This window comes from Emydura macquarii, unplaced genomic scaffold (assembly GCF_026122565.2).
Source record: "Emydura macquarii macquarii isolate MOO-44397 ecotype Brisbane River unplaced genomic scaffold, CSIRO-AGI_Emac_v2 contig_554, whole genome shotgun sequence".
In the NCBI taxonomy this organism is placed as follows: Eukaryota; Metazoa; Chordata; order Testudines; family Chelidae; genus Emydura; species Emydura macquarii.
Genome location: NW_027130691.1, coordinates 12,115,857 through 12,134,255, shown reverse-complemented (window position 1 = coordinate 12,134,255; position 18,399 = coordinate 12,115,857). Strand labels below are relative to the sequence as shown.

Sequence of the window (18,399 nt, the reverse complement as noted above, 5' to 3'; positions counted from 1 at the left end):
CGAAGCCGGAGCGGGCCGGCCGGGGTGGGCCAGCCCAGCAGGCCGGTCTTGTGGGAGCCGGACCTTTGCTCATTACAGCACCCGCTCCGCGAGAGCCAGCGGCGGGGCGGGAGAGGAGAGGATCCCCTCAGGCTGGAGCTCTAGCTAGGGCAGTTCAGAAAGTCTCCCAGGGCTTGCCCCACGCACAGCTCCTGCCCCCCCCATCGGCATCCAATGCTGGGTGCTGGGGATGTCCTCGGGGCAGAGAATCTGAACCCAGGCCGCCCCACTCGTGCACGGTACAGATGGGAACGTGAGACAGGCCCAAGGGAACAGGCCAGCAGGAAGGCAATAAGGCGCTTTATTGTTCGATTGTCACTCCGTTTAGGCGGCATGGCAGTGGGCACTGCAGTCCACCTTCAAAGTGGGACAGATTCATCTATACAGTTACTCTGTGCATTTTTCCATACACTTAACATGCCAGCTATTGAGTTACAATAGATCGAATACAAAAAAGCCAGGCGTTTTCATTGTTATGCATTCCATTTAGAGAGAGCAATACCCTCCCAATAAAATGTAGTTCTGGTTAAAGGATAACTGACTCTTTGACATTGCTCTTGAGACAAGTGCCTAGCACACTGATGAACACGTTGACTCTCTCTGTCACTGTACTGTAGTCAGTCTTGGCTTCAGTACAGAATGTCAGTAGAATGTATTTCCTTTTATCTGTAAATTACAATTAATATATTTCCAGATGTTGAGTAGATTATTTTTTCAGATTTCAGTAATAACTCCTCTTGCATTTATGTTTTATAGAAAGTGTTCAGTCTTCATTTGGAAAATAAAATGTGGACAACCTGCAGATTTCATTGTCACAGATTACTGTACTTCTGTTTATTCTAATGTAATCATTAGTTCAACAAGGTTTCATAGATGTTTTCACAGTATAAAAGTAGACAAGCTCATGTGCACTTTTACTGTAATATTTCAGAGTTCACAAGCAAAGAACAATGTTTATCAGAATTTCCAATGGAAAATGCTAATTTTCTAGTGCAGGAGGCCTGTGATTGACCCTGCTAAAAATTAACGAAAAGAATGAACACCATCTCCAACCCAGGGGATTTTAGAGAATTCAAGATTGTGCACTCTGATAGGCCATGACCAATTAGCTGAGTATTTCAAAGCTTTTTCAAAATGATATTGCTACACACAAAACAGTAATAATGGATTGCTCCTAAACTATTTCATAGATTTGAAATTTTCACTTAAAAAAGGGTACTGTTTAGCATCTAATAATTAAATTTAAAGGATTTTATAAAATAAAAGTTTTTAAATTAACAAGTGCTTCGTGCACTTAATATTTCTTTTCCTATCATGTTAGATGTATCCCTCATTGGTGGACATTAGAATCTTGCAAGGGACTACACTGGATGACTTAATAGGCACTTCTGCACATCTAACTGATCTGATTTTATAGGATCATCAATTTTCTCATTTTAAGTGAATACAAAGACACCTCTCTTGCTCAACCTGCTCATGCAACAACACCAAAGCCCCAATCCTTCAATTAGATTTGCTAGCACAGACTCCTGCACCTCTGTGGAACGTCATTGAAGTCAATTGGATTCTGTAGGACCATGGGGATCCAGGCTTGCTGATCCAGTTGCAGGACCGGAATCTAGAAGAGCACGTATCTCTGCACGTATTAATGTTAATAGCAGAAATGTCCAAATTTCAGCTTTACAGATATTTAGTTTTAACTAATCCTGCCATGTTGGCTCCCACAGTCTTTACTACTAACAGTGGTTGTTGCACCACCTATTGTTCCTGAAGCCAAGGCTGGGCTTGTGCTTGCTGTACAGGTGGTTGCTGAGTTTGCGGCTGTCCAGCCTGCTACTGCTGCAGGCCTGTCTTGCTGTTCAGTCAAAGCCTAAAATGAGGAGAGGGAGGAAAATGTTAATTGTTGCTACCTTTTTTCCATTATAGTATTATTTGTTTATTACAGCTCTTCACTGTAAAATTCCTGCTTTCTCCTGCTAAAACCTGCAAAAGATATATCTTGAAACAGACCATTAGTTGTATGTACCAAAAATTGGGTCAGTTTTGGATGAGTTTGAATGATTTCATTAAAATATTGCAATATAACATGGTGCCTTTCTGCTTCCGATCTGGTATCATTTTGTGAGCATTTTAAAAGCCACAAAGTCTGAAAAAGAAATAGATCTGGAATTAATGTAGATAAAAGAAATCCTGATAGCTTTGATTTATTGGCAAATGAGGTTTTTGTATAGAATGATTTTGAAACTTGCAAGAAAAATATGACTTTCCTCCAACCCATTTAAATTTTACTTGTACAAATAGTATATATTTAAGGCATATGATGACATTATAGAATAAAGTAAACCTCTAGAGCAAGCGAATGTGCCTTTTGCTCTTTTGACATGTACTCTGTACAGCAGGATGCAGCCTGAATCATGGAGAGTGGCTTGTCATAGTTATTTCTAGTGGAAGTAAATATGATATAGTTTAGTTGATTTTTTAAAGGCTGTATAAAACCCTCCAGGAACAGAAAATCTTGCATCGTGATTAATGGCTTGTGAATGAGAAAAGATTTGAGAGCTGAGAATTTGGTCCTCTCCCCCTTGACTGCTGAATTCTATCACTTCCGGGCACTAGACTTTGGGGTTGCCTACACACTTACTTGCACAAGTTTAGTTAGACTAGTTTAGTTAAAGCAGTGCGAACACAAGTGGACCTACTCATATTGGTTAACACTGGTTACATTGGCTTAGCTTGCCCTGAACCTGTATGAAACCCACGCTTAAATCTACTTAAGGGCTTGTCTTAATGAACAGTTTGTGCGCGGCAAGCTGGGGTGTAAATCTACAGCCCTCCAGCCCACTGCATACTAAGGCCTTGTCTACACTTGAAATGCTACAGCAGCCACACTATATTACCTATGCTGACGGGAAGGGTTCTCCCATTGGTGTAGATAATCCACCACCCCAAGAGGTGGTAGCTAGGTCAATGGAAGAACACACTGCAGCAACAGCTCTGCCACCCTTTCAACAGATGCAACATGCACTCCCATCCATATCTGGCCGTTTTGCTGGCTAGTTATCCTTTTCAGAATAGCAAGAAGTGTGAACTGCCCAGTTCATATCAGTAGTTTTTAAGTCTGAAATATGAAGATAACAGTGTTGTTTAAACTGTCAACTATTTTACTACTGATCATTTTAGCTGAACCAAACTAAGGTGCTTATCCCACAGTCTTAAAATTCCCTCTCATGCTTCTGCATGTGCCAAAAGCCCCAACGGTCCCAAGCCACCTAGTAAAACTTCCAACTTGCCCTTTAACTGTTGTTCTACAATGTCCTCAGTTATACCTGTTGTACCCCATAATTCAGATTAGAGCAACCCCCATTACACCTCAATGGGATGGCACAAGTATAGAGGAGGAAACATTATCATCTGCAGACCTTCTTTCTGGATCTGTTGCATGACATGGAAAGAACCCAGTTTGGCTCTAAAAGCTCATGGTCAGTTTGCAGGTTGTTGGTTCTAAAAAATGGACAAAAATCAATGAATTCCACAGTTTTTTTTTTTTGTTTTTTTGTTTTTTTTTTAAAAGAGTCACTCTTTAGGTTGTGGGACTATAGTTTCAGAGTTTTATGCAGTTCTCATTACCCAAAAGGATGGCAGCCATATTAATGGGCTTAAAAGGGGCCTAAGGGAGATAACAGATCAGTGGGCTAGGCCCACCTCACCATCCATACAGCTAGCTGGGAGTGAAATTGACACACTACAAGTTTATCCTGAAGCATGGTTTGGATTCTTCAGGAAGGTAATCATGCCAAGACTGAAATTCACAAGAATATCTGTGGAATCAGAACACCTTTGACTAGTAAAATGTGTTATGAACATCATTTTTCTCAGACTCCGAACATGTAAATTATATGGACTTTAAGTAAACATACAGAGGTTTAACTGACCGACTTTTTCTTGCTATCTTTTTCATTAAATCAAAGTGATTTATGTAAAGTTCTGTGTGTGCAGCATAGATCTGTCTGGTACAAACAGGGCGACTATTGATATTCTGAAACAAAAATAGCAACAGATTATAAAAATAAATGCCATAAATAACCACTGTAATATGTCAAAAATTACGGTTTATATTAAATTGGACTCTGACACATTCCAATTAAATTTTTTTGCCACTTTAAGATACTAAAAATAAATAAATTTAAAAAAACAAAAACAACAAGGCAGTTATCAACTAATCTGTTATTAAATAGTCACTACCATAGTGTTTTCACTGTCAAGAAATTTTGGAAATGTCAGTTAAACCCAAAAAAACATGTAAATGTCCTAATTTTACAGATAGAAAACTGAGTACAAGTCATTTCATGTCTTTGACAAGATCATCCAGCAAGCCGGTGTCAAAGCAAGGGATAACAAATCAGTTTTGTTCCCAATGATCAGATCCTGTTTCTCTTTTTTTGCAGAGAGAAACATATTTGCATAGATAATAAGTTATTTGTAGCTCATCTCTCCCCTTAAGGACTCAAGAAATGTTTTTATAACAACAGGTGTGTGCATGCTCTGCCTGTGTCTCTCTCATAACTCAACTTCTCTTAACTGTTAGTTATAATAATCATGTAATAATCACTGGATTATCTCTCTGACCTGATTGCAAAGAAGTAAATCCTTTATATTTATGAAAGAACGTTAGGAATTTAATTTTTAACTCCTTTACAATATAGTGCAAAATTTAGTTTAATATGTTTCTTTCTGTATTATCAGGTGTAAACTCTCTCTCTGAATATCACATTCATAACTAGTTTTTGCTTTCTCTTAGATGACCTTCACAATCTGTTATAAAAGAGAAGACATTGTTACACTATTTTAGTTTTGTTTTTTGCACAAATAGCCAATTAACAGTAATGATTCTAAATTGCAGAGACAACATTTCAGGGAGCCTTACTTATGACTCAATGTTGGTATGTGGTAAAGTCTAATAATATTTTGAGGCCAAAGAATCAGTTCCAGAAAGATACCACAACAAGTCGAGGAAGCACTAATAGAGCTGACCCAGCCCTGGAATGCTCTTTAACCCAAGGAATTCATGATTTAACAGTAACACTTTTGCCTGTACTTTGTATTAAGGCAAGAGCTGAATGAAATTTTTTTGGTGAATAGTAAACGTTCATCAAAAAATGCATTGGGGGATGGGCACTGAAACTATTTGTGAATTCAGGTCAAATTCAGTAAATTGTTTCAGACAAAAAAACATGAAAAAAAAATTGGAAACATCCATACGTCATTTTGATTCAACTCATCGTTTTGACGATTGCAATTCAACCATCTTGATTTGACATTCAAAACATTTCATAGCCCAAACAAAAATTAGTTTTGTTTTTCATTTCGGTGAGGAAAACCAAAAAAATTTAGTTTTGGTTAAAAAAAAATTTATTTGGTTTCTATTTTTGGTTTGACTACCAAATACAAAATAAATTATTCTCTTAGCTCTAATTAAGACATATACAAACAGAATTTACCACTGTGTTATAACTTGTTTAATTGACAAACACTAAAATGAGTCTGCTTTTCTCTGTAAGTTATTCTCATTTTATCCCAGGATGATCGCTTTAACCCATACTTACTGATAGAATAACAGGCTTTGATGAAGACTGAACCACTATTGCTTGGATTAAATTGAAGTACCCTGTTGATAAGTGAAAGTTATAATTATGCCATAGTGTCAATGATCATTCAGATTTTTTTAATTCTTCCTTAATATCAGATGTAAACATAATCATTTGCTTTGTTACTCTATATATTCTGTACTATGTTACATCACTGTATTCTATTCAAACTAGGCAGTCAAAATATCCAAGATAAAGCAGCCATGTAAAACTGCGTCCAATATTAGTGGAATACATTTTGTAAATTTATATATAGATTAGATATATTAAACAAACTTCATATTGGATTGTATGATGTGAAAAATGGGTTTAATGCTTGCCAATAGACCATGGTATATAGAATTTTGCAGTATGTGCTTGCTGAACACTAGGGCAGTTTTACAACAGTCAAGCAAAATAGATCAAGCAAAATGCTGTACAGTCTACAATGAAAATCAAATAAACTGGTGCCCCCAATGTGTGAAAGGAATGCGCAATTCAACTTAAATTCACCTTTCCTTCCTCTCTTGGAATAACATTTTCATTTTGGCATTGTTTTGGTGAGCAATAAACTTGGCTATAGGAGTTAACAAGGTCACTAACAAGACCCCAATTGGGTGTATGCACTGGTGACATAATGATTAAGATTTAAAGGACACTCCAGGAACTGCTTCACTCCTAGAGAAGAAGAAGAATTTATAAGACTGAGGATGACACAACTAATACTACAAAATTTAAACTAAATGTTTCTTGTGTGTGGGTGTCACTAAATTAATTAGATTCCACAGAAGCTGGAAATAACTTTGCAGGGAGAAAGTCAGAGAAAAGTTGTTTCTGGAGTCAATAAACAAACTATGATTAAAAGGGGAAAAAAATTAAAAATAATGAAACAGAAGACTTTATTACTTGTAGCAACACCCAGTCTTCATTGGTCAACCACTCAGGATTGTCCTGTCCAGCTGTTGCCTGTCCAACCTCAGCAGCTGATTTGACAACAGCAAGCAAAGGTTTTGCAAAATACGTTTGCTGTTTTAGCAGGATGGTCTTTTGCTCATTGCCCTTTCAATGTATTTTCAGCATCTTCAGAGTCGCTCAGTGAAAAAGTGACTGAGGAGTAACAGTCACTTCTCCACGGCGATGTTTTTTCTTTGTAACTGCAGCTATCAGTGGAAAGAGGGGACATTTTCAGCGAAGGGATGGATGGAACTTTGTTAAGACAAAAAAGCCATAACAAAAAAGATGACTGCACCAATCATCTGGCTACTGGAAACAATACTGTGTTCTGAATGTAAAAAGTTTTGTTTGTACTGCAGCTTAGACAATGTACTGAACTGGTTCTCAAGACAGGAAATAAGTCTAATTGGAGAGGGGGAGAAGGAGAATAACACAAGTTACACTGTTCACTTCCTGTTATTTTCATTCATTCATTTATATTTCTAATTCAGAGAATGCACAAGGTTAAGACTTCTGGCAAACTATTTTCAAAGGCACTCCACCCTGTCTCAACATCAGTACTCAAAATCATTCACATCAATAAAAATCTAATTTGCTTAGGGAAATGGTATTTAAACACCCTATTCTTTAGGAGCGAATATAAAAGTGTTTTTAAAAATTTGGCCACTTGAGTTTGTGAAATGTTCCATTTTATTTACAAAGAAATAAATAAGGGAAAGCTACCAGATGGATCCATTCTGAATTGCTTATGCTCCTTCCTGGCAGAGAAAAGGGACACCTTAGACTCTGAAATTGGTGTGGAATCATACATCAGATACATAACAGAATCAATGCAGATATTATCATGATCTGAAGGCAAGGTAATGGGAGTCCAACGCTGCACAAAACACAGATTATGTGTCATCATGATCAGTTAAACTAACTGCAGATAGGTTTATTTCCTCTTCAAAAAAACCTTTTTGGACTTACTGGCATTCTTTCTATTTGTCCATCTGCGTCTTCATAGACATATTCCTGTGCAAGGAAGAGACAACTCTTAATACTCCAGATCACAACATTTATAAATAAACTAACAATGAATAGGTATATTTACAATAATGTTGTGTATTTTGGGTCCTGCCTACCTTGTGGCCTTAGCAACAGAGCATGAATATATTGTGTGTTTTGTGTCCTACCTAACAGTGTACCAGGAAATTAATTTTAAAGAATCGTTCCAAACAAATCTGAAAAATTCTTCTGGATAACATTTAAATTAATTCTAAATGTAAAGGAATGTTTCTACATTCACTTCATCGTTACTAAGTGGTACAGAATAACCAATGTCATTTTTAAACCAGCCTTGCAAAATCATCACAAAAATGTAATACACAGACACAAAAGCAACAGTGTCACAATAATAGTTTAATTTTACGTGCTTATGAAAGGTATTGCTAGCCCCAGGTAAAATTTGTAAATAAGGCTGCTCTTTAAAAGACTGCAATGCTACAAGGTGTTGAGCGCACTGACCCCAATCCAGTAAAGCCCTCCAACGTACACTTAACTTTAATGTTTATGCATCTTCAAGGGAACTACTCACATGCTTAACACACTGAAATATCTGTGTTAAAAACGTCATAGGATAGTTATTTCTCTGAGCAGCTACTTCTTTGATCAAACATTTAGTGCCATTTTTCAACAGCATCTCTTCTATGGATTTACCACTTACAAGCCTGTAAAACAAAACACGCAGTAAATACAGCAACATACTATTAAAAACAGGGTCTTCTGAAATTCAGTGTTCAACAGTTAACTTTCTCTATATTATAGCAGCACAAATTTATTTTGGGGCCTATTAGGCATTTTCATTAGAGACTTGATTTTTTTTTAAACTCAACTTCAGGGTTCCTCTACAAGTTCAAATTTCACTTTCATAACACTAGCGTGCACTGGAGCAGTTATTTTCAAAACACAGGACAAAGTGGTATTTAAAAAAAGCACCTTTATATAAGAGCAACTTCAAAGCATACAGATGTTTGTAATGCATGTCCCAAATATACAATCTATACCTCCTGTTCATCAACCTCAAAAGCTTCAAACATTTAGAAGGGCAAATGTCACTTTACCACTATGTGGCATTCCACAGGAGATAAGCAAGTGCCCATACTCTTAGCCCTCCATTCAAGGAATAAGCAGAGAGTTACCTGAGAGAAGCCTCCATCACTAATATCAGGGGAGACTGCTCTCTATAAAAACATCAGAGGGATAAACACCAGAAAGAAAGAGGAGTTATTTAAGATAAAGGCCAACAAGAACAAATGGATATAACTGGCCATCAACAAGTTTAGGCTTGAAATTAGATGAAGGTTTCTAAGCATCCAGGCAGTGAAGTTCTGGAACAGCCCTTGTAACTTCAAGTCTTTATATCAACATTTGAGTACTTGAGTAACTCAGCCAGAGGTTACGGGCCTATTATAGCAGTGGGTGGGTGAGGTTCTGTAGCCTGCAATGTGCAGGAGTTCAGACTAGATGATCAAGATGGTCCCTTCTGGTGGTAAGTCTATGAGACTAGAGCCTCATGATCACCAACACCTGATGGTCAATGGTTTCAAAAGCTACCAATAGACTTAAATCAGCAAGCACATTTATTGTCCATCACCATCAGGATATGGTCAGACATACTAACCATAACTGTCAGAACACAATACTGAAATATATAGATGATTTAGAAGATGAGAATAGAAAAATGGAACAGGAAGACAGAGATACAATGATGGAAAAGAACAAGCTGTTAAATTTCCCTTTAGTCTTCAGGGGGAAAAAGGTCTTCAGATGGAGAATACCTTCAACATAATAATGGAGATGTTTTACAGTGGAATTGACTTTAATGGATGCAGAGTTCAGCCATCATCCAGCACTTTTGAAAACCTCACCCCAAAGCCATGGTTAGGAGCACTTCTGTCAATCAAAGTTTTTTTCCCCTTTCAGTTTTACAGTAGCTGGTGGCTTCTCAATACTAGTGTTACCTGTATATGTGGATGTCTTTTTTCCCCCAAATTGTATCACATCATTCCTGAGCCTTTGCATGGATCAGTGGATCTAAATAAGTGTTGTAGAGGCAGACACTTGTGTTCTATATGACTGACAATCATGGAAGGGCTGTGGGAGGAAAGAATAGCACAGAAGATTTGCTTGTTTCTGTTGAAACTTTTTATCATCTCGTAAATGGGAAAAAGTTATAGTTACAACTCCAAACTGTTGTATATGAAATCTCTGAACTATCTTTTGTGACACTTTAAGAACGAGAAGATCTTAAACCGCTAATTTTATTATTTATTTCTGAGATCTATGTCAAAAGTGCTTACAGCCTTCAGGAACCTTTTTGTTAATATTTTATAAAATTGACACAAATAAATAATCCTAAATTAATTTACACACTATTCTGAAATGTTTTAGAATCAAGTTTTAGTTGACCAATCTAAATACTACAGCGGTATGACAGTCATTCAATTTATCCTCCATAGAGCACATCACAAATATATTCTTTTGTTGTTACATTATGCATACATTTCTTCTTGATTTTCCTTTTTACTTGCTCAATTGAATCTTCCCTATTGCACAGATTGCCATGCTGCTTTAAGGCAAAAGATTTTTCTTGACGTTTTACACTGTATCTGGCTCAAAGCACAGTGATATATGAGAAAGAAGAACTAACCACGTTATTGAGGTTAATGTTTGCTCAAATTGTAGACCCCAAAGGAAACCCAGAGTCCTACTGGGGAGGGATATGAGCATAATTTTAATTTATCCTCAGGCAATGCCAGGGCACTATACAGGCAAAAAAGCCCCTGGAGTAAGGCTGAGGAAAAGCCAACACAAAAGTGTAATCAAAACTGAAAAGCATTCACAGTGTATCCACAGACAGTATGATCACAAGCACTGAGTCAAGAATATGATTACAATGTACAAACTACTGTTCATCTGTGATAAAATGATGTAAGGCTCTCTACAAGAAATAATCATGAAGCAGGACAACTCAGGATATACAGTCTTGGCAACTTCCTTTCTTTCTTGACATCTAGCAATGTAATGTATCTGTTTTTACAAAATATGTTTTCTGTACCACTACTGCTTAGTTGTTCTACCAAAATACATAGCAGGCTTATGGTACTGCCAAACAGGAAGACTTAATTTTTAAAAACATTATCGAGTGCTGTTGTATAACCTCCACTTGGGCTTTTTTCCTCCAGTTATATGAATTAGTAATAAATAGATGTTAAGAGGCCCCTCTCTCACCAGATATTGCTCACAGTTGGTATTTTCATCAATTCTTATGTAGGTAAGAAAATGGATGTTCGAGAACAGCTCCAGTATATCTAACATTAGAATTATCTGCATTAGAATCAGCACATCATGTCCTTTAGATTTCAGCTTCTGAAGCAAGTCAGCAAGAGCTTCCAGTTTTCTGTTTTTGAAAGAGAACAGTACAAAGGTTTTACATGCAGCATTCAACTGCTAAAGAAAGAAGGTGTATATAATACCGCCAATCATTCTCCTTTATCTGAATCATACTGCACCAGTCGGCGGTCAGGGAACTGTATTAAGTGTGGAGTTGTAATCTGTTGCAGCTGATGTAAATAGGGAGCTACCTGCTCTTTAAGATTGTGCTTGAAGATTTTGATTTCATGCCTATATGAAGGGGGAAGGTTTGCCACACACAAATATGGGGGAGCAGCAACTGCAGCCGGCAGCACACATAGAGCGCTGTAAGATGGAGCAAAACTTTAATATAGCCTGAGCTGCTAAAAAAAAAAACCCACTGTCTATATGAAACACTGAGCTAAAAATATTAAAAATATTAAAGACAGTATTAAAATATTAAAAGTCTGCCAAAATAAAACCTCATACACAATCCTCTCAGATTTAATCACCATTAAATCTCATGTGTGCTTCTCGATCACACAATCCTTTATATTCTTGTTCCCTATATTCTTCCATACAGTAGTAATTGATCATCCTGCAATCCATTTTCTTAAGTATAGGGTGAATCAATGATTTTACCTGCTGCACTAAGAAGGTGAGGGAATGAGATTCGGATTGGAGAGTGAAAAAGGCACTTGAAAGTGAATGGATGGATAAAAGCGTTACGTCATTGCCAGGGAGAAGCAAGGACTCCTTGGCATACCCCACATTCATCCCTAGAGGTAGGTAAGAGAAATCCTAACCAATGAGATACCCTCTGTCCTTCTGCCCCTTTTATTTCCTCTTTAGTTTATCTTTTACTCGTCTATATTTGTAGCTCAGTACTGACCCTAGATTCAACCTTTTTTTTTTAAGTAAAAAATTTGTCTGGATGATTTTTTTTTGTGGATTCAAAAGAGAAGTAATGTAAAATGTTTAATATTTGTAGATAATAGGGGATTACCGTACAACTAACAGACATAGTACCTTCCGTCATGCAAGGATACAAATGTAGGCACAGCATGGGAGAACAACTCAACATGAGGGGAAACAAGAAAATAGTCCAGGAAACTTGATGTAACAGATTTACTTTCTTTAGCAAACAGAATAGTTTTCATGATTCTGCAGTTGTAATATAAATATTTTACAGAAGGGAAAACTTTGGTGTAAGGTTTGTGTAAGGCAAATGTAAGTAAATCTATTAATAGGACAGTTGAGATGGATGCCTTCAGAAAATAAGATAAACGTAAAATTGACAAATCTATATTTTAACTACAATTACCTATTAATATCATTCTTTAGGGATTCCTGTTGCAGATCTGATGTCAGGATCAGGGCTTGCAGTGGATCATTTTGGCCTTCTGAGGCACTCAAAGAAAGGCAACAGTTCACAAAACCAGCCCACATCCATTTGTTGTCCCTGATGGAACTTTGCTGAGGAATCTTTTTTTCACCAATCAAAGAGCAAATTCCCAACCGCTCTCTGCCATAGATTAGGAATCTGGAGCAACATCACTCATTTCCACAAAATATTCTATCCAGGCGCTCTTTTAGGTGCCTGTTCCTTTCCTCAAATGCTGCCTTTAATAATAAAATTCTGTTATTAATACACTTTGACTGAATACAGCTTATATAAATAAAAGAACACACGTCAGTTATGCAAGAAAAAGTTGGGAATAAGCCTTTAGTTTAAATAAAAACAAAAATACTGCAATATTTTAAAGAGATTAAGAACAAAGATAACAATAGTATTCACTTTAAGAGGAGTGAAACTTGACATGTAATTGATATTATGTAATGCCAAGTGAAAATCCTGAGGCTGACTCCAACAAGGGCCACATGGACTATTTACTTGACTACAAAAGTTGCTAGCCACTCGAGTAATCACAGACTTGATATTTGTAGGAAATGCAAACCAAGTAACCTATTTAGAAACACAAAAGCACAAATAATTTTAACTACATGCCTGAAAGGAAGTCAACAAAGATGCAAAAGGTAAAGAGACATACAGCTGTCATGACCTGCTATTTCTTTAACTGTCTCCTACTCTGGCACTATATCAAGCTAAGAGAAAATGAGTATGTGAATTCCATGGAGTATAAAAGCAACAGAGATAATGGAAAAAACTACACAAAAGTAAAAAATGTACAATACTATAAAGGACCTCCAACTTGAAGAGGAAGTGAAGTCAAGCAAGAGTAACTAAATAAAGATGGACAACATCCCCACAGAGGGCCCAAAAAAAGTCTCACATGGCAAAATCAGAATGCTCTTGGCAGATGTCCAACACATTTGAAAGTTTCAGAAAATATGAACCAGAAAAAAACTATAATTTGTTCTGCATGTAAAGTTGGTGAACCTTGACACCTAAAAAGAAAGTAGAAAATCAGCTGGTCACCATGAAGCAGCCCTGTTGGTAACTATGAAGCGCAGGTCACAAACAAAACTGCAATTAGTACTCACTCACTCACATATGTTCTCTCTCATTCTGAAAGGAGTCTGCTGCATAATCAGAGAACAAACAAAGTATGCAGATGCAATAGCATCTTGTAAAAGAGTATCCTAAAGCTTCTACCCACCTACATCAAGAAGCACCACTCATTCATAATGAGGATCAATAATTCCAAAATCATCTACTCAAAGACTAAAGTATTAGAATAAATTTATCATTCTGTGATTTTAGAACATAAATCTCAGAATAAATTGCTGTGTGGCTATATTTAGAAGATTTAGTGATTTTATTTCTTGATAATGAATTTAATTTACAATGGTGAATATTTTTTTAAATTTTGTAACTTATCTATAGGGATAATTGGATACATTGTTGGATTAACCAGGGAGCAGGAAACAACTAGTGCATACAAAGTGTTTTCTTTTGGGGTAGCAGATAGCCATTAAGAAATCATTTCTCTCTTTTTACTATCAATAGAGCCCTGCGCATCTGCAGATATGGATATTTGCAGATCATTTTTGCAGTTCACGGATCAGATGTGGATACAAATTTCGTATCTAGAGTCCTGAAAACCTGTGGCATTCCGCTTTATATCTGCGGACCTTTTTTTGCGGATTGCGGATCAGATGCGGACACAAATTTTGTATCCGTGCAGGACTCTAACAATCAACTCTTTCCAAACTGCTTCCTATAAATCTGTCTATTATTACAGTGTTTCCACCCATTGAGGTCAATGGAAAGACTCCCACTTAGCTTCAATGGGCTTTGGAATGAGTTCCAGAATGCTAAATCAGCTGTCCAGTCAACTCTTCTGTAATTTGTTTCTTGGTCATAATTTGCTGCCTCTGTTGGCATCTTTGCTACTGTAAACAACATGTTTTGTGCATGGATTCTTACAATACCTGGTTTTTTCTATAAGTTCTCTTTGGCTGCCAAAATACAGAAGTTTCAAGCCAGGGCACCAGCGTTTCAGTTCAATCTCCCACTTCGGTACGTTACACCTCCGTACAACAACAAGATGAGGACCCCAACTACCTACAAGGAAGTACAAATACAGCATGTATTAGAGAAAAATACACATTGCTTCACAGTTTATTAAAAAACTGATGCGCACACACACAAAAGCTTAAAAGGTATAAGTCTATTTATTCTACATTAATTTTCATGAGAAGAACAGATGAAAACATTTTATTCTTTAAACATTTATTTGACAATAAGACATTATGTAAATGGGTTTACAGTAAAAATTAAAACTCACAACACTTTATACCTTCATTACAAGCCAGGTGTGTGAAAAAGGCAATGATTTGCAGAGTTTTGCCAAGCCCAGCCTCTTCTCCCAGAATACCATTGAGATTCCTTATATAACTTCACTAACCAGTCCAAGCCCAACCCTCTGATACTCTCTGAGAGTCCCATGCGACAGGGATGGAGTATCACCTTTTACTGCTGTTGTGATCGGAGACCTGTCTATAGGTAACAGCACTTGTGCAGCAGCAGCAACCTCTGCTATGTCTCGCATGTGTTTTTTTGCAGCACTTGTTTTCTCTGTACCCCCATGCTGGTTAATTCTGGTGAAGTAAAAGCAAATAAAAATGAGAGTAAGATTCTTAAAGCTCCTGAGGCTGGGTATTATACCTACTAGAAAAAAGGAGATTAAGGGATATTTACTTCACAAAAGTAAATCCTTAAGAGAATAAAGAAACAGAAAGGTTACAAAACAACAGAGTTCAGTCTACCTTCAAACTTGACATAGTAAGAGACTCAGGACTAGACAAAAAGATTACAACATTATTTCTTTTTTCCAAGGATTCTCTCTCTATCACAGTCTAACAGAACTACCCAATTGTACTAAACAGATAACATCAAGGAAAATTTGCATGAATTTCCCAGAGCATAGCACACAAAACCACACTTTCTAAACATTTCATATAAGACAATGCTTGTATAAAAAAGTTTTAATCAGAATACCAATTCCACCACAGCAACAGGTAACAGAAGCACCTGCTTCTACATATGGAGTGCCGGCTGTGCCTGCTGTTGAAATGATGTCAGGAGCTGGTTACATGTAGCAGAAGTTATGGACGTATTTTGTGTCTGGGACTCCATCTGTTTCAGAAGCTGTTCTGCAAACTCTCTGACACGTGGTCGTTGCTGTGAAAGCTGCAATGCACGTGGGAGAGCCACTGTAAGGACATCAGCAGTTGCTGCCTCCAAACAGCTGAGGTGGAGGAGTGTGTGAACTTGCCACGTTTTCCACAGAAAGATGCTTCGATGGATCATACTGCTGTTGGCTTTGTTTCTGTCCAGCAGGTTGCACTGCTTGAGGAGTGAGCAAAGAAAGAAAAAATCCAACATATCAATTTTAAGGGTTGATGTGATGTTAAATTAACTAGTGAAATATTAAGATATCAAAGGGGAAAACCTACAGATTTTTGTTAACCATGTTGCTTTGTCACAGGACACTATCACTATAATATAGTTACATATTTAAAAACTATAGCTACCAATCTGCAAAGCAATCAGTATTATTTTTTAAATAGTTGCTAAGTTGAAAAAGCAACTTTTAACTTGTATCTGGAGATAGATTACAGTTACAGGAGTATATCTCCATCTGCTCTTTTCTGTCACAATCTTTACCTGAGAGAAAATATTTTGGAAAAAGAAAGAAATTATCCTTTTAAAATTTCTCAGAACAGCTGTGCACCATTTTATTATAATACTCCATCATACAGCTGTTTCACTGGAATTATAAGAGGAAAAAGCATATTTTGCTGTGAACCATGTATTGTTTCTAATAGGATTCTTTCACAGTCGAAGAGTGCAATTATGAAGGCCTCTCACAACTGGAACCTTTGTATTAAGTTAATCTCAAATCAAAAGGGTTTCTCAAGCCTCCTTCCTAATATATAAGAATTTAGGAATTACAAAGCTTCCCATAATAGAAAACCATAACATTTTATCAATAACAAGCACAGCAACCATTACATTTGTTGATGTTGGAGATCATGGCTGAGGTGCAGAGACTCAACAGAAAGCGGTTGAGAGAGGAGGAACAAAGAGAGAAAGAAAAGGGAAAATGAGTGAGTGCCTATACAAGCGACAAGGAGAATTAAACCTGTTGTATTTCTGTTACTGTCTGACCAACTTTCTAAAACATCAACACTAGATAAACTAATGAATAATTTCGGAAGGGAAGGAAAACAATTCGGTTTTGAAATGAATTCTAGGCTACGCATTGCCAGTAGTGGACACCGTGAGCACAAAACCTGCTTCTGATCACAACAAGGCTGTGATCCAAATAAGAACACAGCCAAGTGACACAATTAAGAACAAGAATGTTTCTAATTGAACAGAGAGTAAAGGCTCCCCCCCAATAGGCGGATATATCAAGACACATTTATGCCAACAAGAATTAATCTCATTCCCAAAATCAATATGTTTTGTAATTTAGAAAGGAAGTCTTCATGAGGTCTTTCATTTTGTGATTTTTTTTTTTTTTAAATAAAATCCAGTTACACCTGCCATAGTTACACAGAACAAAAATGGAATCTTCGCTTGTAGACAATAGACTCTTTGCCACATACACACAATGTTAAGAACCCTTAAATCTGTTCAAACAACAAACCACAATATAATTAAACTACCTTGAAGATTTTGTTTTATAATTACTTGCCAAAGGTAGCAGACTGTGCAATTTAAAATAAAAAGTCAATGATAAGGCATATGATTACATGAGGATGGACATATTAAGCATCCTGATTCTTCTCCTTCATGCTAACTTACCTCCAAATGTGTTTCTAATGGCCTTCACCAAATCCTTCATTTGCTTGAAAAACACTTCTCTAGCAAAACCACCATTCTCTTGGGATCTCATGAACAGGCTACAAATATTTCTGCCACTTCTCTGCTTTCACTAATATTTCCTTTCATATCCCAACTCCAAGTTACTAAAGTTAAAGATTTCTTACCTCATGATTGATAACCTTAGCTTGTTCCTCCCACTTAAGGTATATATTACTTTGCCTCAGGAATGCTTGTAATGGCACACGGTGTTTGTTCATAAAAGCTAAGAAGTCCATCATATTCCCTTGAAGATGTTGCAAGAAATAGTTCAATCAATTATTCCTTAAAGGATTCCTTCAGACCTTCTTCCATTTGCTGTGACAATCCAAGCACTGCTTTCTCATCAGCAGTTTCCCGAGTTGTAGGTTGGACCTCTTCTAGCTTTTAGGATTTTTCCCCCCCTACTGCTGTATAGCTGTAATGAAGCAAACAAAGTTAAACAAATCCTGTGCAACGGTAACCCAAAAAGGAGGCGATGGGCAGCCAAGGCCTTGGTGGCTCACTGGCCCTCCCTTCTTGCCCTCCCACTGCCAGCCCATGGGCTGCCACTGAAGATCAGCTGCGGAAGGTACTGGGTTGCTGGCCATCCAGACCTGGCAGCAGTCTTTTCCCCTCGCCCCAACTCAAGAGCTTCTCCCCTGCCCCGCCAAGAGAGCCCCCTCAGAGTTCCGCCCCACACCCTTTTTACTTCCAGCTATTAATCCACCTGACATCCTATCATATCCTATGGGTCTGCTCAGTTACTTTCCCTGAAGCACCTGATCCTGTTGGACAAGCTGTCCTTGGATACTAGTACTGATTCATGGTGGCAAATTAGTAGTTTTAATGAGACATGGACTAGTCAGTGGCCATGTTTGCGTCACTAGCTCCAGGTCCAAGATGCTGAATAGAACAATCAATCTGTGAATGAGGTTGTAAAAGCCTACATTCTCGTACAACAGCAGCAGCTCCAGAACATGGACGTTGTACCTGTGCTGTGACTTCTTGAGCCATTTGTGCAATTCCTGATTCTCTGATACACACAGAGTTCACACTTTGAAGGCCTCA

The 18,399-nt window shown here is 37.4% G+C and overlaps 1 protein-coding gene and 1 non-coding gene across 11 annotated transcripts; both read right to left on the bottom strand.

Moving 5' to 3' along the window:
- Nucleotides 1-72: 72 nt before the first annotated feature.
- Nucleotides 73-17,761, bottom strand: LOC137147540 (SWI/SNF-related matrix-associated actin-dependent regulator of chromatin subfamily A containing DEAD/H box 1-like). 10 transcript variants are annotated; one of them, XM_067539784.1, is made up of 11 exons: nucleotides 17,478-17,761; nucleotides 14,947-15,828; nucleotides 14,409-14,541; nucleotides 10,890-11,058; nucleotides 9,620-9,752; nucleotides 8,194-8,326; nucleotides 7,587-7,631; nucleotides 5,643-5,704; nucleotides 3,972-4,075; nucleotides 3,459-3,540; nucleotides 73-1,909 (listed from the first exon to the last, which is right to left on the bottom strand). In XM_067539784.1, exons 2-5 carry the CDS (start codon nucleotides 15,026-15,028, stop codon nucleotides 9,693-9,695), a joined length of 444 nt encoding a protein of 147 aa, XP_067395885.1. In that variant the 5' UTR covers nucleotides 15,029-15,828; nucleotides 17,478-17,761; the 3' UTR covers nucleotides 73-1,909; nucleotides 3,459-3,540; nucleotides 3,972-4,075; nucleotides 5,643-5,704; nucleotides 7,587-7,631; nucleotides 8,194-8,326; nucleotides 9,620-9,692. The 10 variants fall into 10 exon arrangements, 7 of the variants coding, with proteins under 7 accessions (XP_067395885.1, XP_067395886.1, XP_067395884.1 ...); XR_010918243.1 differs by lacking the exons at nucleotides 3,459-3,540; nucleotides 3,972-4,075 and adding an exon at nucleotides 12,337-12,635; XM_067539785.1 differs by lacking the exons at nucleotides 3,459-3,540; nucleotides 3,972-4,075 and adding an exon at nucleotides 6,570-6,823.
- Nucleotides 10,324-10,461, bottom strand: LOC137147609 (small nucleolar RNA SNORA49). Its single transcript, XR_010918255.1, has one exon. It is a non-coding gene; the product is annotated as a small nucleolar RNA SNORA49 (small nucleolar RNA).
- Nucleotides 17,762-18,399: the final 638 nt, after the last annotated feature.